The sequence below is a fragment of the Teleopsis dalmanni genome, chromosome X (genome assembly GCF_002237135.1).
Source record: "Teleopsis dalmanni isolate 2A chromosome X, ASM223713v2, whole genome shotgun sequence".
Taxonomy (NCBI): Eukaryota; Metazoa; Arthropoda; class Insecta; order Diptera; family Diopsidae; genus Teleopsis; species Teleopsis dalmanni.
This window is the reverse complement of record NC_051848.1, coordinates 92,554,468-92,576,043: the sequence shown is the minus strand read 5'-3', so window position 1 is coordinate 92,576,043 and position 21,576 is coordinate 92,554,468. Positions and strand designations below refer to the sequence as shown.

General features: G+C 32.9%; 1 protein-coding gene across 2 annotated transcripts; it reads right to left on the bottom strand.

Moving 5' to 3' along the window:
- Positions 1-7,946: 7,946 nt before the first annotated feature.
- On the bottom strand, positions 7,947-10,766 carry LOC119662288. 2 transcript variants are annotated; one of them, XM_038071880.1, is made up of 6 exons: positions 10,515-10,766; positions 10,383-10,448; positions 10,177-10,248; positions 9,872-10,054; positions 8,694-8,830; positions 7,947-8,601 (listed from the first exon to the last, which is right to left on the bottom strand). In XM_038071880.1, exons 1-6 carry the CDS (start codon positions 10,579-10,581, stop codon positions 8,542-8,544), a joined length of 585 nt encoding a protein of 194 aa, XP_037927808.1. In that variant the 5' UTR covers positions 10,582-10,766; the 3' UTR covers positions 7,947-8,541. The 2 variants fall into 2 exon arrangements, with proteins under 2 accessions (XP_037927808.1, XP_037927809.1); XM_038071881.1 differs by lacking the exon at positions 8,694-8,830.
- Positions 10,767-21,576: the final 10,810 nt, after the last annotated feature.

Sequence of the window (21,576 nt, the reverse complement as noted above, 5' to 3'; positions counted from 1 at the left end):
AACGAATGCACTTGCAAATGCAAGCGGGAATGCGGAAGAACAATACAGTCACGTGCAGGCAGAAACTAATATTGATTCATTTGTATCCTTACATGTATGAATAAAGTAAAATTTACGACTGCAACACTGAAGCAAAAAAACTCTGACTTTTCTGCATTCACGTGCTCGATGCAAAACGAAAAAGGTTCCAAAACCAAAACCGCCAGGAACAAAACGTGAGACCGAAATTTTGGGCAAATCTATTATCATGCGCTGTACCGTTGTACGGACTTGTAGGCCGGACATGCAGGACATGCGTCAGCGTAGCATGCAAATTTTTTTGACAATTCTTCTAGCAACTGCAAATGAATGCGTTAAAATGGGTGGATGTAAGCGCAGCGGCAAGATTTTCAAAATATAATCAAAAACAAACAAGACTTCAAAATAGCATGGAAACAGCACTGGAGAAAGCAAAAATAGGTGAAGAGATGGGCTCTGTATTGCGCTTTTAGTGATAAAAAGGGAGGCTCTGCATTGCACATATGAGAATAAATTGCAAACATTGCACTTTTGTTCGAATTGAATTTACCTACAAAAGAACAATACAGGGCAATACGTAAGACACATAATAATTTTTGAAATTCAAAGTTGTGAATCGCAAATTTAATGCCATGTCAACAACAATTTAATGTCCCATATGATGGATCATACGGGATCTTGAGTTTTTAGATTATTGATCTAATCATATGATTAATTAATCTTAACTAATTCGCATCAATGTGGTCAATTCACTATTCATGAGAGAGAGATTGGTCAACTTACTACTTACTATTTCATTAAATACACAGTACAGTATAATCTTGATAATTTGGAAAATTATGTTCTAAGTGTATGGTTGGTTGTCCGGACTACAGAGATTTTTTTTCCCTATGAAGTAAAAATTGCCATTATTATGTGATATATTAATCGAATAATATTTATGTGCACTTTAATATAACAAAACTATTTTTACAATTAAATTCAATAGAACCAAATAAATTGTTAACAAATAAGTACGCGTATATATAATTGATTGTCCGAATTATACGATTACAAATAGATTATAAAGTATGCCTTTATATTATAATCAATTGAAACCTACAATTCAAGTCAAGACTGCACTGTAGTTCATATTTTTGTATTTATACTAAATATACTAAATATATACTAAATATATACTAAATCATACTAAGTATATACTAAATATATACTAAATATATACTAAATATATTGGTACTAAATACCAATATATTACAAAGTTTGAGAATGGGACGTAGAAAAACTGAAAAAGCTATGGTCTCTCGTGAAACGCTGAGAATGGGTTCACAAGGCAATGTGTCTGATAGCATTCAATTTGAAAAACGCCAGGGCCTCCAGGTGGCATTCCTGCAAAATTACCTGGCACCCGCTGGGTAGTAAATTATAAATGCGTACAGGGAGTTTTATCTCCGGCCTTTACACGACGAAAGATCACAATCTAAAACTAAGAAGCAAAAACGATGACTATTGGTTAGTGTTGTATACAATACCTTGCTTATGTAGGCGAAGTTATGCCATGACACGCAAATTATTAACTCCTTTAATCGATTACTACAGTCCTACTACAGCCTTATAACCCGACATATTAGCAAATAAACGGATTAAAATGGAAATTTCAAATTAGGAACGCATTAAAATTTATTTACGAAGATTCCTACTTAGAAAACAAAATTAAACACCAAAAAGACAAAGACAAAAATAGACGAAAAATGCTAGAATATCTATTGATGCGTTTTTAACACATAATACCAATAATTTGAGTAAAAATAGAAATATTATAGCTTTTTTTAGTGAAAATTCAGGATTTCGGATAAGTAACATAGATGCGTTCAGACTTATCACTGCAGTAATGAATGTAATAAATAATAAATTATTACTGAAAGACTTGAGCATTTTTTTTTTTTAAACGGGGACGTTGTTGATAAAGGGCACAGTGTGTTAGTCAGTTGCTTGTTAGTCAGGATAACACCCTGTATTACAAATTTCACACTTTGCATTGAATTGCATTATCTTCTTAGAATTGAAATGTAACTGAGGATGTGGTTTTTTCTTTTGCGAATGAAAAGTTTTTTGAAGCTATAACAACAACAACAACAGCAACAGCAACAACAACAATAAACATTAAGCAAACGGAACGGAATGTTTGAAAGGACTCACAGTTGCACGTGCGTTAAAGGGTTTGAGTGCATTTCAATGCGATGCGATGCGATGCGATGCGAAGCGATGCGATGCGTTCTATTTTTGAAAAATTATGATGCATTTTTATGGATTTTCAATGTTTTAGTAGGGAATTTTTTCGTAGTAATTTTTTAATTTTTTCTTGTTTTTTGCTCTTTATTATTTATTATTTTGGACTAGAGGAGTAATGGACGCAGTTGACAATGTTCACATTCACGTTATTTATGTTGTTGTTGTTGTTGTTGTTGTTATTGTTATTGCGTTTCATCATCAGAGACACAGTGAAGTTTTTGGGTTGTCTTTTTTTTGTATGAGACTTACTTCTTGTTTTATATATTTTTTTGGCAATGTGCTTTGCATGCAATTCATACCAAAAACCGGATATCCGGTGTGGAATTTTTCGATGGCTCCAACTGATTTATGCGTTTGATGGACGGACGCACAGACTTATAGATGGATCTATATATGCAGTGCGGTGTTTAAATGCACTATATTCTGCTGGAGTGCGGTTGCGAGTGCAATATATTGCAGTGCAAAGCCATAACACTCTCAACTAAAATTAAAAAAATTGCATGTAAAACAACAAATATTAACATAAAACATAACAATACAATAAAAAAAACAGTAGCAGCAACAGCAACAGCAACAACAACTATAGCAATAATAACAACTACAAGTGATGCAAGAAACGACAAGAGCAGAAAGGCCTCAATACGCGCGTGTTAGCGCGGAAATTTATGCATTTTCATTGATATGCAAAGCAATGAAAGATGAAGAACTTGTGCACATCCGTTTCCGTTGTAGGCAATCGTTGTAATGCAACAGCTTCACTGCATATATCCCGCCAATCAGTATGTATATGTGTGGGTGCGTGCGTGCGTGTGTGAATATTTTCGCTCTTATGTTGTAGGTCGACATGTTGGCGTATTGTCGAATTGCATAGTATGCAGTTTTTCAGGAGCACTCAGCAACTACAACAACAACAACAGCAACAACAGGCAAAGCGAACAACTATGGACACCGAATAACAGCGACAACGTGCGACAGATCGATTTATTACTTGACAATTGAACACTAAAAATAAAAAATATTTAACGGTATATTTAAAAAAGGACATACCTTTCAAAAGACACATACAATCAAAATTTACTCAGCATAGGCGAATTATAGATTTCGGTAAAAATTACACATTAGGGTTTTATGATCTACCTCTAGTAATATCAGCAGCACCTTGAAGTTCTCTGTGACTGTGTCAACACAAAAGGAACTTTTCGAAATAATGGAACAACTTTTCGTGTGTCTGAAATGTCTAATCAAGAGAAGATATAGAGGTTATTATAAGATTATTCAGTTCTAGTCTAAGCTCACTTTTTCATAACAATGTGAGACGAATATAAAACAAACTGCGGAAAATGAATGAATAATAGGAGTTAAAGTAGTCAGATCACATGTCGGATAATTGGCGGAGTGTAATAGTATTATTAACGTCGTTAAAGATAATGTGAAGATAAACCCATGATGAAGAAGTTAACAAATAACTGAATAAGAATGGACAATATACAAAAATATTGAAAATAAACAGACCAATGATGAATGTATATAACCTCCTGACGACGGTGATAAGAGCTCTCTTATTGATTTAACGACTCATAATGCAAAAATATTTTTGGATAGTTTTCCATCTAAGGTCGTAAATACCTCATTGTTAATTAAACTTAAATTGCTATTATTGTAAAAAGTATACCTTGTGATCAAAAAAGAATTTATTCGTTCTTTTTCGAATTCCCGCGCTTATCCAATCGGTAAATTTTGTTATTTTCTCGCTGGCAACACTATTGTACACATTCTGTCAAAGTTTAACGCATATCGTACGATTACTTTTTGTTTGGCGTCTATACAAAGAAGTCGAAAAATTTTCGTGTGGCGATTTTTAGCTTTTAGATTTTTTTATTCAAAACAAGCGTCTTTGTGATGTGGGCAATGAGATAGAACGCCAAAACCGAAAAGAGAACGTCAAAGTCGGTCCAAAATTAAGGTTATGCTGACTGTTTGCTTCGATATTCGTGGTGTGGTGCACTATGAATTTCTTCCGGACGGTCAAATGATCAAACGGTCAATAAGGAGTATTATTTGGCCGTTATGCGTCTTTGCGTGAGGCCATTCGCAAAAAGAGGCCAGATTTATGGAAGGAAAACGCATGGATTTTACACCACGATAATGCACCGGCTCACACAATGTTGGTTGTGTCGCAGTTTTTGGCCAAAAACTCCACCAATATCATCAACCAAGCACCGTACTCTCCAGATATAGCCCAATGTGAGTTTTTCCTCTTCCCCCGACTTAAATTGCCATTGCGAGGAACGCGTTTGGAGACCATAGAGGCCATAAAAGAGAATTCGCTGCGTGAACTAAAGACCATACCTTCGGCGGCCTATAAAACTTGTATGGAAAATTGAATCAAGCGTTGGCATGCATGTATTGCCGCAGGAGAAGAGTACTTTGAAGGCGATAATAAAGAAAATTATTGAAAATTGTTCCTTTTTGATTACAAGGTATATATTCGAACTAGTAAAAGCGGTTTTAATAATATGGATACACATTTATGTTACTTTAAAATAATAGAATATAGCATGTTCTTTTTTGCTCTTTGTTTCGTACGTATGACGTATGCATGGCATTCTTATTTGTGTAGTATCAGTTGCGCTTGTAGATATGTTTTATATGACCGACCCCAGTGTGTCGCCGAGAATTTCAGAATTCCATCAGCCGCATATATATCACGAATACTTTGACACTAGCAGCGCCACACGCAATTGCAATAATTTTTGCTGCAATTGCACATCTCGCAACGCATCTCTCGCGTATCTTGCAGAGCGCGTCGTTTACGCGTGTGGAAAATAATGATTTTAAAGTTATTGACAACATGAAAAATGTGAAAACAATAATCATAAATTTTTATTAAAAAGGCCAACAAATGAATTTTCATATCTGCAAAATGTTCAAAAAATTGCAAAAATGTTGGCACTTCACTGCAACCTCGCCAACCAACTTCGAAGGATTCACTTCTTTTTAACGCAAAATTTTATGACAAAACAAAAAAATTTAAAACGAAAACTAATTTTATACAAATAAGCTTCGATAATTTAGAGAAGTAACAAAATTATTTTTGGACCATATTTATTTTCTTCTTCTATTTGTTAGGCACTATGGGTCAAGAGTTTAGTCCATTGAGAGATGACTCAAATTACCAATTCCAGATAAGAAAAGGCTGAATCTCTAAGCTGGCTGTACATCTGCTTTAAATGTTGATCTATTGATAGAAGACACTATCCAAATATAATGAAGATGTTACCAGAAAACTCTTTCGGTACCTGAATATTCAGCATATTTCAGCATCTTTTCAATTAGCAGGTGATACATCTGAGAGATTTGGTGTTTTTGTGAAGTTTGAGACTGACAAAACAGTGTTGGTCATCGAAAATAGCAAAATGAACAAGTTTCCGGGTGACTTGCCTACTGGTCAAAAAACTGTAAAGCAATCTTAACACCGTGTTGGAAGGTGAGAACGACATGTATTTGCATGTGAAGATAAGTGGCTCCGAAGCATAAATCTAGCCGTTAATCCTAATTTTTTTTGCATTCTTCGTATCTCCCAACAGCTTTATAAAGTATATAACTCTAATTGATGTCTAACTCTAATTGATACCAAAAGTAATTGTGTTGGCCAAGCACCAAGATTTTTGACGATGCTTTTTTTCATATGGGCAGAAATGATTTTTGATTATCATTGCCTGATTTTTACTGTGAGTATACAGTTTAGGTTTCCAAGTCATATTGCACTTCTTTATTTCATTTGGGTTTGCTTTCATAATATCATAAAAATGTGTGTACGGCGAAAGAATCCTGACATCTTCATCTAACATACGTATTCATAGTTACTCATAGAGTAACACAAATACTTGCTTTTTAATTTTTTTCCCTCAGGAGGGCGGAACTGTAGCAAAAACTAGTTTTGGATATATGTAAAGATTAATATTCTTTGCAAACTGTATAAATGAGATATTTTATTTGGATTAGGAATCTTAGGAATTATTACAGTCGTTTCCATTAAGCAATATATTTCAAGTAAAAACTGAAATTAACTAATTTCAAATAATTTCGAAATTATATTTTTAGTTATTACAGAAGGATATTCAATGTTGTTTGTCCTCTTATATTCCATTTGGGATTGTTAACAAAAAGGATCATCATAGGCCGCATTATGAATGCGCAAATTGATGCACCTATGAGGCAGACGCAACATCTGCATCTGCTGCTGCAGTTCATGCCAAGTAGAGAATAATTTTGTGACTGCAAAGTCGCATGCAAAGCTTAATTGGTTCATTGTGGACTGTTTTCTTGGTCATTAATCTTTAATTGGCAATACAAAAGAAATTTGAGTAGAAAAATCAACAAATGTCAACTGCACTTTGTTTAAAAAAGACACAATATCGTGCGACGGTAGTGGTTTGAAGTGGTTAGTGCGTGTGTTGTGAAGTCAGTCCCACAGCAAGTCAATTAATGCTTGCAAAGGGTATGTAGACTATCGGCCATACACTACTGGGTTATTTGAGTGTGACATTTACGTTTGCTCGTATTTGAACTTGTGTGATTTATGTGCTGATTTACACAGAAATTGAGTGACAAGCGTCATCAATAAATATTACAATCTCCTGTCAAAAACAGGATCAATGCGTTCAAATCAATGTTTTCTGTAATAAATCTTATGCTGCAGCCCAACTGAAGCGGTGCACGACGGAAAATGCAACGCACCATTTAATTCACCAGATGACGATCCACAGGATCAAAGGTATAGTGTAAGCCGCGCGTACGTGCATTTTTATTGCTTTACTGGTTGTATTGATTTTACTGGAAACTTTGATTGATTATAGCATATATAACGAAATTGCTGAATTAATTTAAATGGCTATAGTACTAAATGAAATTTCACAAAATATATTCTTATATTTTCTTACAACACCGCTTCAAATAAGTTTAAAGAGAACTACTCATCCCAGATTACTGAATTTCTTAAATAAATCTATTAACAGTAGTATATCTGCTCCAGCTGTCATCGCAAGTTCGACATAGGGCATCGCCATGTCCTAAAAATTTGCTGTCAATTTTATAAAGAAACGCCATTCAGCAAGAATGTATTATATTACATATTAAGAAAACAGCTAAAACCGGTTTTGTCCCTCTCAACTGATAGTTTTGTGGGCAGTAGGAAGAAAACATCGACAGCCACTATATATAACAGCTCCTAGGAATGAATTCTAAAGATTTTCACTACTGACCCAAAGAGCTGAGCTAGAACCTTCATTTCTTCTAGAGAGATAAATTAATTAGGGGAGCACTCGAAGAAAATTAAGTTGCTAAATAAAGTCGATTTTTGCGGAAAGAATAAGTTCTAAAAGTTAGTCTAGGGATTTCTTAATCGATACGTGTCGTACACTCCAAATAAAATAACTCTCTTCTCTATGCATATGTTTTTGTATCCTTAAATCTATTGTATCCTTATAGATTAACATATGCGCAGCTACGGAGATTAATATTTCAATGTTCATTGCAATTTCATCAATGAAATATTCAATAATAAAATACATAAGAATTCAATAAACTACAAGAAATTACAAATAAATAAAAATAAAATGCCATTTGTAATTTTAACTGTTTGAAAACATTTTTTATTATTTGTCTTTGAAATTTTGTTGTTTGGAGAGTAACTTTAACTTAACCTCAGTACTTGCTTCAGTTACATTTATGAGCAAGAAGAATGTTTGCCTCAAAATGAATATTAGATAGTTTTGTTTATTGATTTTCCGTACGGCGTTGGTGACCAGCACACAATAATTAAAGGATTTATATTCTTACCCAGGAGAAATTAGTCCCATTGCATCAATTAAGCTTCAATAAAAATCATGGTACTACAACAGGAAGCAGTTCCTCTGCCGTTTTCTTAACTGATACACAAACATTCGACAAAAAATGATTCGACATGAGGAACACTGCACAAACTAAGAACGATCTTAGCATTCAACTTAGCCGAAGTTCTTCACTCTTACATAATAAATACTACATTACTCAGTAAAGAAAAACTGATAGTACACAAGTCATGATATGTCGACCAGATCTCTGCCTTATATCCGTACACAGCTGATGTTCCAACTTGCTCTTTTGCATTTGTTGGAACATACGTCGATACCATAGCTCTTCTAAATAGATACTCTTACCCCCAAGTCGCTTCTTCACAGCAAGCCATCTGTTTTAAAACCATTTCTTTTTTATAAACGAACTAAATGTGCAGTTGCTGGGAGAACACATTTCCTATGGATGAAAAGAAAACAAAACCTGATTATTTCATAGTTAAAAAATAAGTTAAAAGTGAGATTATCTTTATAATTAAGGTTTAAGATTACTTTAAACTCATTTGTTTGGCGTTCTGATTTATTTCTCTTGTTTTTTAGATAAGAATATCTTTCGTTGAAATATTGGTAACCAGAAGTGCTCATTTTTTCAGGACTTGACGTATTGGCAGATTGGCTTTCTGGTGAATCTGAACAATTGATTTTACAATAAAAATTTTCGATTAAAAAATTGTGTTTCTATGGCATAAGTTCACAAACAAAATACTTAATTTAATTTTATAATAAAGAGTGCATTTTGATAAATAACGTAAAATAATTAAAATTGCTAAATGTATTTGAAATTACTACAGATAGAGTACAGATAGAGTAGTAGGTTCATACGTTCTACGCAACTAAATAGAGTTAGTCTTCAATTCTATCTGTGATTTTTTATTCGTTTCAATCGCCTTGAAATGTCTTTCTCGAGACGATGAATTTAGAAAACAGAAGGAAATCACATGAAACCGCAGAAGAATCAGAAAACATGTGTGGTGACACATTATAGCTCTTCCAACTGAAATTGCGCGAGTTTTAAGAATAATATATTCCTGATACTTTTTACACAGAATGCATGATGTACATGAAAGGCTCCTCATCAATCGGAGCCATGCAATACAACTTTAGCTTCATTACTATTGCAACTGACTGAAGCTTTACATTGGATTATATTTAATTGAAATTTCATTTCGTTTATACAATAATATGTCAAAAAATCTGTTCAATCTACTTTAAGTGACTAAAGTAGTTATCCCGTCTTAAGTGCATTGGATATTTAACCCTGAAAAAGCAGGGTATGAATAACACAAAGGTTAGTTTAACCACTTTTAATATACCAACAATTGTGGTTACCTACATTATGTAATAAATACCACCTACATTTTGTTTGAAGTGAATATATATCCATACTTATATTGGATATAAAAACTCACTGTTTATAGAAGAGCCGAATTTCTTCCTTACTTCTCTGATTTTATGATTCTATGATTAATGATTGAAAATAAACTTACTAAAATTGTTTCAACTGAAAGGACGAATAGTCTAAAAGATGGAAAGATGGAAGTGATATTTTTGACAACGAAGTGGTGTCAGAATTGTCTATTTCAGATTAAACTTGTGGAAGATTTATACTCTTATTGAATAATGGGAATCATATAATTTTTATTTCTATCTAAATTTTAGCAGTTTATTACCTTGAACGCAGACTTGGGTATCAATTTGCGGCTGTCCTGTTTTCACTTTTGGCTGCGTTGGTGTAATTTGTAATTGCTCTGGTTCAAGGTTTAGATGCTCCACTGTTTTTGATTGCACTTCAATTTCTGGTTCCCCTAATTCGATTATTTCGTTTTCTATCACGATTTCTGTTTCATGGGTTCCTAAGCAAATTTTTTTTAAATAAGAAGTTTCCACTATTTTCATACTTCTAATAGTGTTCATGAACACTACATATAACACATACTCGTACCCTAGACATATTATGTTACATATAATAACTCACCAGGAGTAGTGCCTTCAGTTTCTGTATTTAACTCACTGGATGTCATTTCGCTAATAGGTTTCTTTGTGCCTTCTAATAAAAAAAACAAATATTTAATTTTGAAAATTTTTTTTGACATTCAAAATATCTACTGTCAATGATTTTTTTTTTCAACTAAATATATATAATAAAAACGAATTGCTCCATTACTTATCAATATTACTTACCCGATGCAGTGCCCACGTCATTATCAGTTGTTTCAGTCTCTGTTGTTTCTTTAGATGCAACAGGAGCTGCAAAGAAATAGAATTTTTCAAAAAACATTTTAAATTAGGTCTTTAAAAAATAAGGTTGCGTACTGTAATTTCTACTAAACACACGTAGCGACTGCAACACTGTGGCGATCTTTTGCACCCTAGCAGCCATCGCACCCGTTTGTGGAACTAAAATTCAAGCTTGGCCTGAAAGTGGTTTTGAATATAGTTTCCAGTTTTTTAGGGCTTTCAAAACGTGGCTAAACAATACTCAGGACTTATAAAATAGATGTTTTCAAAATATCAAAAAATATAAAAAACTTCTCCAAACAAGAGGGCCGAAACAAAAATTTTGAAACTTACTCTATAAAATACATATATTTTTAAATATTTTATTAACTAAGGTAAGTTTTTTTAAAAAATTTTAGCCAACTAAGATGTGTTTTCTAAACAACAGAAACAATTTTTTTTCATTTCGGGCTCCATTATGCAGACAGTCATGTTCACGTTTAAAGTAAGAATGCTGCTTACATCCAAAGCAAGAGTGCATTATTCAATCAAACTTTGGTTAAATTGATGAGGCTTTCTGTACTTGATCATATGAATCGAAGCAGTGATAGTCACTAATGTCAAATTCGCATAAAAATTCGCTCAAAAATATTATCTTCCATATTTTAGCATAACTAAAAGTGATCAAAATAGTACTGATTGTATCAAAGTGACAATTGTGATTTGACTGTTTGTATAACATACCTCAATAGTCGTGACCACATAAAGCAAGAACCAAACGAGACTATTTGTCATATGACTGTCTGCTTAATATCGTGTAATTGCCTGTTCTTCTTGGTACGTAAGGATATTGTTTAAACCATACCGCATTTATCTTCCGACTACATCAACCGCAGCTTCAAACAGTCTTATTTTTGTTCCCAGATTTTTCTGAAAAAAAAGTTAGTTTTCTTTTATTTTTGAGCATATTATTTCCATATCCGCAATTTCTCTTTCTAATACCAGGCCAACTCAGTTCTTACTCAAGTAGATTGTTTGTGTTTCACGAATTTGTATGTCTGGAAACCTATTTTTTCACCTTTATATGCTTTAAACTGGCTTTTTGTTACAATTTCTTGCATTATGTCCATTCTTGTATTTAATTTATTTTAAAATGATAAATAAATGATAAATAAAATGATAAATAATTTCAAATTATAATAACTTCTTTGTCTATTGTATTAAACCTCAAAATTTAGCTCCGATCCAAATTTAGCTCCGAAGTCTTGCTGTATAGCCCGATTATTAAATCGAGTAAAAGTATAAATTTGAAACGTATAAAATTAAACGTTAGGTAGCAAAGTTTATTTAAAATACATAAAACAATTAATATACAAAAATCAATAAGTAGCAGTTTTATGTGCCCAAGATACTTTATGAAGATACTTAAAGTACCTAAACGAAATGACTTTTTCTTAATATACAATAATTGAAAACATCAATATCCTTAATGGGAAATGAGCAATAGCTATCAGTTGTCAGTTCTCTTTCTTCTCTTCCTAAAACTGCAACTGGAGTGTTAATGGTACTCCCATGTTAATTTTTAGAAGCAATAAGTACTTATTTCCACGTTCACAAACTGTGCAAAAATATTCCTTGCAATCAATATCTATGCTTAGTTTTCAAGGTTCTCTTCGATTCCTTCTTTTCTTATAAGTAAAGGTTTATATATTACATGTCATTAGTCCTCTCTCCAAAAAATGCCACGTCGAATTTTAAGTATGGTAAGTCGAACCGTTTCAAAATGATCGAATAACAGATGGATTTGGTTGGCACACCTCAAAAGAAATAAAACGCAAACAATTATTTTTTTTTGGAATATATTATTTTGTTAAATAAATTTACTGCACTGCACTGTTTATGCAATTTTAGATAAAAATTTTTTAACAATTTTTAAGAGTACTCGTAAATGTAAACTTTACTTATATGTCACTTCCGCTCAATGCAGTGTTGTTGTTTTCTTTGTCATTCTCAAATTAAGCGTCCATGAACCCTGTTCTGCAAAATGGTTTCAAAAGATCACGACTAATATAACTGGTATGCGTGGTCCTTATACTTAATGGTGATAGAAAAATATGTACTCGTATGTATGTCACTCTGTATTATATTACTGATAGGAAAGAGAATATTAAGTACATATTTAATTAAAATATAGTCCTCTAAAGAGGACTAATTCTAATTTAAGTTGTCTGACGAAATGACTAAATTAGAACAGCTAGCAAAATTAAATCAATTTCACCAATGTTCTAAGCAACTGGCGTTTCCAAATCAATTTCCACAAATACATAATTATATATAACACATTTTCTGTTTATACGATTATTTAATTTAACCAAGGACTCACCTTATTTCAACCCCATATTCAAATATACATTCATTTGAGAGTAGACATACACGTACTGTCTTTAGTTGTTTATTCATTCCGTATTTTGCGGTAGCAGCAGGATAATAAAGGACGAAACAAATGCTACTCATGTTTTAAGTGCATTCCTTGCCATTTTTATGTGTTAGTAAATTTTTCTTTAAGCTGCGCGAGCCAAATCCTTTTGTGCAAAAAATAACACTATACACCAAGATGCCACTCAGACAGACAACACTGAATAGTACAATATAGTACAGTATAGTACAGCATAGTACAGTATAGTATAGTACGGTGCGGTACAGGACAGGACAGGACAGGACAGGACAGGACAGGACAGGACAGCAAAGGACATCACAGGATAACGCTAAATAGGACATAACCGGACATACTAAAGCGTAAATATACTGCAATACACAAAAGCACGAAAAAATACAAAACCTATCGAAATGGAAAATATATATATATATATAAATAAATTTCTATACATGGCCGCAAAAGATTTTCCAAAGTCCAATGAAGAAAAAATGTTGAAAACATAGCAAAAAAATGGTGAAATGGTTAACAAAAGGTAAAAATTAGAAAGTAAAAGAGTATGAAGGACAATAATTATAATAAAGTGTGTTTATGTAGGAATAGTGCATTTGGGAAGGAATGACAATTCAGCCAAAGCAATAACGAGGACGACAACGGTGCACAGGAAAAGGTTTCGAGTGTACAAAAAATTGTTGCAAGTATCCTCAGCTTCATTGAATCTTATAGAAAGCAAAAAATCAAATGGATGGAATGGAACAAAATATAAAAATTATATTTATTTTGCTCTTTTTCGGTTTGTGTTACTTCTTTACTTCTCATATTATTTTATTCAAAATAAGAGGAAACATCAAAAAAGGATCACAATAAATATTATTCTTTTTTATGTTGTTTGGCGGAAGCTACTGTGCTTATTTTTTCATTGCATAATATTTCGCAGGACAACCGCCACATACCGCCACATCCCGCCACATCCCGCCATATCTCGCCATATACCGCTGTACAGATAAAGGCACAAATGTACAGTTGTACCTTTAGTAATGAAATATTTTAATGTTTATTTATATTTTGTAGGATGAATAAAAATAATATGAAAATAGAAATAAAAATATAATCACAAAAAATTCAAAAAAGAAATGTATGAATTTTAATGTAATATACAGAAAGGAATCGCATGTAATATTAGTTATTTTCATGAAGGACACAAGCAAACGCACCCATTACCATAAGGCAGCAGCAGCATATCAACGTAAGGGACACCTTTTGAAATATTTTTAAGCCTTAACTGTGGCCGTAAGTTACCAGAGATTAGCGGCTGAAGTACACAATTACAAACATGACGACGATAACCTAAATAACAAACCATGGAAGTCATTTACAATTCACAAACCGACAAAGGATAAGCGCAAAAGGACAATAGATGTGTCTGGATTCAAGCGGTAAATATTGACAGAACTTATATTCAATTATAAATTATATCTTAAGAAAATATCAATCTAATAAAATTAAAGGACACACGGAATAGGTAATCTGAAGATTTATTCTCTGAATAAAGCATGTCAAACTTGCTGAAAAAAACATTGTCTCACATTGTCTGGTCCACATATTGGACTATGCTTCTATATTTTTGATAAAGCGTTATAATGTCGAATAATACGATTATTACATGAACATATCAGTTGACATACAATTGAAGAAATACACAATTCCGATACGATTCAATGATATGATAAAACGGAACTTAATAGAGACAGAGCAAATGTGTTGATCTGTTATACACCGTAACTTAATAGAAGAATACATACATTTCTCATTTGAAAAACTGAAAACAAATGGTAAGCAATGGAATTATTATATTGGTTTCTTCCTAACCAATAAAATATAAGCAGTTAGATATCATACTATCTTAACCATTGCTTTATGGAACATTCAAAAACCTCTGAATGGTTTTATTCATTCGTGATTATTGGAGCCATTTATCTATATTTGTTTGAAATCATGTGCCAATCACTGAATGATGAGTTCATAGATCGATGGTTTAAGGCCGCCTATAGCCTGAGGACAGACGCCCATCTAGTGGCAGTTCAGGTCCCAAAAAGGCACTAGGGTTTCTTATTTCTTGGGTCGTGGTTAGTTTACGTGCTCCCCCTCGACCTTACCAGCATGGCTGGCCCTACCAGTAGTTACGCTATCACTGGCTCTGCTCTGACACGTACGAAACCCCTTCACCACAACAAGATAGGAACCCGCGAAGGATTACATTTATTAACTAATGCACTTCTGAAACACTGCAATGTTTTAAGAATCTTCAATTTGGTATAATACATTTAGGTATATTGTTGAAAATATACTTAGAAAATATTGTCCATCATAATTAGTACATACAAAAATTGTATATATATTGTGTCTCCGAAAATGAAACTTGTTTACTATAATTACTGCTATGATCGACATCCTCTTTGTAAGTGTGCTGTTGGAAAGCGTTATTCACCTTGCGAAACCTCGTAAATGAAATATTTGAATATATTAAAATGTATAACTGCCTTGATTTAAATATAAATAAATATGCAAAATTCAATTGAGACTTGTATCTTGACTCTTGCGTAAGATAAAAGTCAACTAACAATTATTTGGCAGTGGGGGGAAAGTATCTAAAGCTACAGTGTGACGCTTAAGTCCCCTAAATTCACCTGTTAAGAAAATGGCTGAGAAGATCCAAGCCATTAGTATGAAAAGACTCTTAGCTGAAAACGCATTTCAGTATTGAGATGTGGAAACAGAAACATAGCATTTCAATTTTCAAATTTATCTAAGAAAGGAGTGAAAACGTAGTATACGTTAATAATGTCGGGACAATGATCTATTTCGTTATAATAAAGAGCAATTGCTTCGGAAGGCCTATGAACAAAAGCTTGGCAAGCTCAGTGAAAAGTTCCTTGATGTACTGTGTATGATAAGGAAGACTATAGCGACAAGTTAGATATCTGCGCTCAATAGACAACTGCTACTCATCCAGTTTCTTCATCAGAACAGCTTATTTTTCGCTTTAAAAAAATTAAAAAAAAAAAAGTCTGTTGGAATATGCTAAGAAGAGACTATTGATATGGATCGAACGAAATTATAGATCTGGTTTTCATATCAACTTATCAACAATAATACATCCAAAATTTAACAAAAACAAGAAAAATATATAAATACAGCAAGTAAAATTGTTAATAAAAACTTTCATAGCCAAAGTAACAAAACTCCAGGAAGAATATGCGAACATAAAAAAAAAAAAAATACAAGTACGGCTTTGGATCAGTTGGTTAAGGTGCGCTGATTCTGAGCTTCATATTTGGCAGGACCCGAGTTCGATTCTTGGTACTTGGAGTCTCAAAAATAATTATTTACGAATAATTAAATATAAGAATTATTTCCAAGACCACTGATGAAGGGTATTTGGCAATACTCGAAACAGCTGTATGGTCAGCCAAAAATTCAATTAATTAAAATAATATAAAAAAATAAAATTTTTGTTGTTGTTTCACTTCTGTTCGAAAGCCTCTTTAAAGAAAAGAAAGTATATATTCATTTTTTGTAAAATGTTATTATTTTATTGGGAACGGTGATGTGATTTCTTATTACTCTTAAATTCTTTCAAGGGTGCAACATGTATGTTTACTGTCACCAATCATATCCGCGTAATATATATTTACATGATCTCCCTGATTACCTAAGAACTGGATTTTAAATTGATAAGCTGAATATTTGGGTTCTGATGTACATAAATGATATAGTCATTATGTCGGATAGAATTCAAACGCTACAAAAATAATGTACGCGCTAGAAAACTACTGTGAAAGGTGAGCTATGGAAATAAACTTCTTAAAATCGCAAGTAATGGTATTTAAACAACTAGCCCGACTAGCTGCTAGAGCAAAATATAAACTGGTAATTCTTGTCAATGAATATAAGTATCTGGAAATGCTATTAACACATAGGATGACTACTGGGACGTTGCTAAAAAAACCTTTTTGAATTCTTAATGAAATCTCTTCCTAGAAGTAGGTAGATCAAGCCGAGCTCACGGAGCAAAAATGGTTTCGTATGGCTTGAAGATGTTAATAGTCTACTTAGATTTTTTTTATATTCTGAAAAACTCGTAAGTGGTACTGCCAGTCGAGAAATTATTAAACAAAGATTCTACTTAAAATCTTGCATTCCAAAGAAAATCTCGTAAGCCGAATCATTGGAAATATTCCTGAAGATCTATAGTGTGCAGAGCGTGTCAAAAACCCAGTCACATAAACAATACCACGTATTTAAAAAAAGAGAAGATGTGGTAGATGATTTACTTTATTTGGCTTGCCTTTAATGGCTAAGAGGTTGACATTTCACCAAATGTCCTTTACTGAAACTCTTAGAGTACTTGATTTTTTGAGTTGATTTTGATCACAATTTGACGGATATTCGTTTTTAAAATATCGAGACTTTCAAAAGAAAAAAAACCATTGCATAATTTTGATGGAATATTCACCTATATAACTACACATTTGGATTATTCATTCGAGAAATTTCTCGAGCAATAAAACGGAGCTTATGGCACCGTCTTGTTGAAACTATTTATATTTCTCATGCATTTTTTTAATTTAAAATTTGTGAATCCTATGAAGCTATCACATCTCTACACCAAATACCATCACCACACAATGATATTTTGTGGATGCACTACACTTTCGAGGTCTACTTACGTTTCATCAATCGTCGTCGCTGAAAAAAATTTTACAAGAATTACAAATCCTAATGCAAAATGCGCCATAATATGTTGTACAATAGAACTTCCGATAGATTTTATTCTGCACATCTTTGGCCCTGGCATGGTTGCTATACTCCACATTACTTTGAACTTTATCACAGTTTTGTTATTAGCATTTGTAATGTACCATGGTGTGATTATGGTACTTCAAGTAACTTTATGTTGGAGGCCTTGAATTAAATGGAGTTTCTGTTTACTAGCGCGTCTTAATAGTTATACTCCACAATGCAAGACCGGCTTCACTGTTTGATGATATTAGGGGATCTTATTAAATTTAATATATAGATCTGCTGTTTTATACATTTATATGGTTTTCCACTGCAATTTAGGCTCATAACTCGGAATTTCGTTGTATTTGCATGGAACTCGTTAGTCCATGATAATAACATGACAGTAATCAAATTTTCTGCTGATCCACCTTATTGTGCTTCATTCTGTAACTCCATCTACTGCAGTTTCTAATTTCATTGCGGCGGTTTCGGTGTTGTGTTAATTTCGATGGACGCTATGTCATCACCTAATGAAGCTAAAATATGGTTTTTGCTGTATATTAATCGCATTATATAGTAGATATGGCAATAGTCTAAGAACACACAATGATGCTTATAAAACTGCAGCTTGTGTTTTTTAAAGACTAGAACATTTATTTCCTTGTTTTATTCTAAAGTTTCTGGATTGTATACGAGTATATGTTTTCAATAACTTGCACTATTGAATTGGAATATAGAATTTCAGGTAGTAAATTAAGCCTTCAATCTATTCTATATTATATCGTAGTTTTGTGCTGTATTAACGAAAACTACCTAATATACATTTTTAAAAGATTTTTTAAAGAGGTTTTTTCGAACAGTAGTGAACTACAACAACAAAAATTTTATTTTCTTATATTATTTTAATTAATTGAATTTTTGGCTGACCATACAGCTGTTTCGAGTATTGCCAAATACCCTTCATCAGTGGTCTTGGAAATAATTCTTATATTTAATTATTCGTAAATAATTATTTTTGAGACTGCAAGTACCAGGAATCGAACTCGGGTCCTGTCAAATATGAAGCTCAGAATCAGCGCACCTTAAACAACTGATCCAAAGCCGTACTTGACTTTTTTGTTCACATATTTTTCTGGAGTTTTGTTGCTTTTGCTATCAGAAGTTGCAGAAGTTACGACAGAAAAGAAAAAGAAGAAGAAAAAAAATAAACGTAAAGATGAAGCGGCGCCAAAAACTGAAACTGCACCAGCGAAGAAAAAATCAAAAAAATCTGATTCAGACTTAAAGATTTAACATATAAAGTGTAAATGTCTAAAAAAAGTTGTATTTTATGGATAGACATAATTATTACTTTGTATTAAGTAATAATTAATACAAAGTAATTTACACAATTTACGAACACCATGCAAAACATGATGCAGGGAATGATACAAAATCAAAATAACCTAAATCATTAAATTTTTTCTAAATCATAACGACTTAAGCTAACATAAAAATGAACTTATATTATTTTCACAATCCTATCAAATTGACATGGTTATCTCAGAAACATATTTCAACGCAAAAGTTACTTTGAGATACCTGGTTACATATTTTACTGCTGGCCTTCACAACTTTGAAGCAGAATATTTGCAGGCGATAAGCATTTGCCTAGAAGAGTACAAAAAAGAACAGAAAATAACCTAAATTTACTGCCCACCAAGGCATTCCCAATTCGAAGATTATTTTACAAACCTGGGCTTCAATTTCATAGCGGTTGGCGACTTCAATGTCAAACACACATAGTGGTGCTCAAGATTCAAATCACCAAAAGGAAAATCTCTGATGAACGTTGTATCGAAACTCTACCTTGATATTGCCTACACTGGCACTCCCATCTACTGACACTTAGATCGAAAAACACCCTCAAGTCATAGATTTTACGTTACATAGAGTTTGAAAAGAAATCAAATTGCTCCTGAGTTGTCTTTAGAACTCTTCCCTGATCACACGCCGACTATCATTCTAATTAAAAATACACCAAAAGTCAACTTAGAATCCGAAAAAAAGTTATCAAATCATCACACAAAATGGCTGAAATATATTAATACTCACACTTCTTTTGAAACAAATGACAAGTCAATAAGGCTCTCCAGGACTTCATAACTTCAGTATAGCAAGCTGCTCGAATATCAACTTCAGTCCCAAAACTCCAAGACCTATAAACTATCACACATTCGACTCCCAGATGAAAATTATAATTAATTGTTACATTTAAAGCTATGAAAAAAGCACTTGCAAGTCAAATGACAAATAAAATTTGTTTACCCCAAAACTCTACTACAACAATATGGCCATTAGCTTTAATGAAAAACTATTAAAGAATGAAATTAAAATTTAAATACCGAAAAAGCCCTAGGTCACGACCTAATTATAACCAAAATGTTAAAAGAGATTCCACAAATCGCTCAATTCTCTTAAAAATATTTGAAAAACCTCTAATAAAACCGCTGATACCCTACATAAATAAAAAAAGAATAATGCCAAACCACCAATTTGGATTTAGAGAAAAGCACAACAGGCGTTATTGCTCAGGCGTCTTTCCAGATATAACCCAGACCTTCGATTAACTTTGGCATGAATGATTGTTTTGGAAACTTGAAAGACACATACTATACAATATATTCTCATTTATAAATAACTACCTTTGAAATAGATTTTTTATAAACAAAATTCTTTTGCCACCAATGTACCCCAAGGAAGTGTACTATGTCCCTTATTCTACCTGATTTTTATACGACATATGTCAATCAGTGACATTACAATAAAATCAAAATTTGCGGAGGACAATGCTCTCCTCAGCCATAGTGACGACCCAATCAGAGACACAAAATCAGTTCAAGACATCTTCAACAAACTACAAAAATGGTTTAATCTCTGGAAAATAAACGTCAATGAATCGAGAAGTTCACACCTAAACTTCACTCTACGATGAGATACCTATCCTACCTCTCGTATCAATGGAAAAATAATACCCCAGTGACACAAAATACTTTGGAATGCACCTCGTTCGAAGACTTACGGGGAAAAGGCAGAACTAATGTGGTTGATTAACAAAAACTCTGAACTTAATCTCATCCACAAAGTGTGACTTTACAATACAATAATAAAACCTATGTGGACCTATGGAATTGAACTTTGAAACTCTGCTTCGTCATCAAACGTTGAAAAACTCCAAACAGCTTAATCGAAAATCCTTCGGAAAATTGTAGGTACTCTTTGGTATATGAAAACCACACTCACAGATGTAATTGTGAGCAACACACAAAAAAACACAGTCAAACTTAGGAATCACCAAAACCCATTTGCAAGCAACCTCACCCAAAGCACTGGAACCCAGTGACTCAAGGGAAACTATATAACCCGGCAATTAAAAAATAACGCCAGACAAAGAAACGAAATTGAACGAAGCTGTACTAGGGACTAATAATTATTTATTTCCTTACTTCTACTACTGTAATTAACGATAACTTATTACAGCCCTAAGTTGTTTTTTAGAAGACTCAATAAAAAAACAAAAAGATTAAAAAAAAGCGATCTTTGAATAAATTCGTTAGTTTTGCATGTCTGTATATAATTTTCAAACTTCAAATGCAAGTATTAGAACTTTGAACTTGTGAAATTTGGAAGATATGACCAGCGCATTGATAACCGAAGAAGCCAAAGCACACAAAATTTTCGTTGTTCAAATATCAGGTCTTTTCTTACTTATTTTGAGTTTTCCTAAGACAATAACCAAGCCAAACCACTTGCAGTGCTTTTCTATTAAAATGAACTATACGCCATAGCTATTAGACTCTGGAACCAACTTTTACAAATCTGAATCTTCTTCTTTATCTACATATATATAAAATCGTTTGTTCGTCTGTTCGTTACTCAATGACTTTTTAATGACTTAAC

Coding starts and splice junctions, on each gene's coding strand:
- LOC119662288 (XM_038071880.1), bottom strand. CDS start 10,581: ATGGCTGCTAGGGTGCAAAAGATCGCCACAGTGTTGCAGTCGCTACGT. Junction 10,249..10,382: donor TGACGTGGGCACTGCATCGG/GTAAGTAATATT, acceptor TTTTTTTATTAG/AAGGCACAAAGAAACCTATT. Junction 8,602..8,693: donor GCCAAACAAATGAGTTTAAA/GTAATCTTAAAC, acceptor TTTCATCCATAG/GAAATGTGTTCTCCCAGCAA.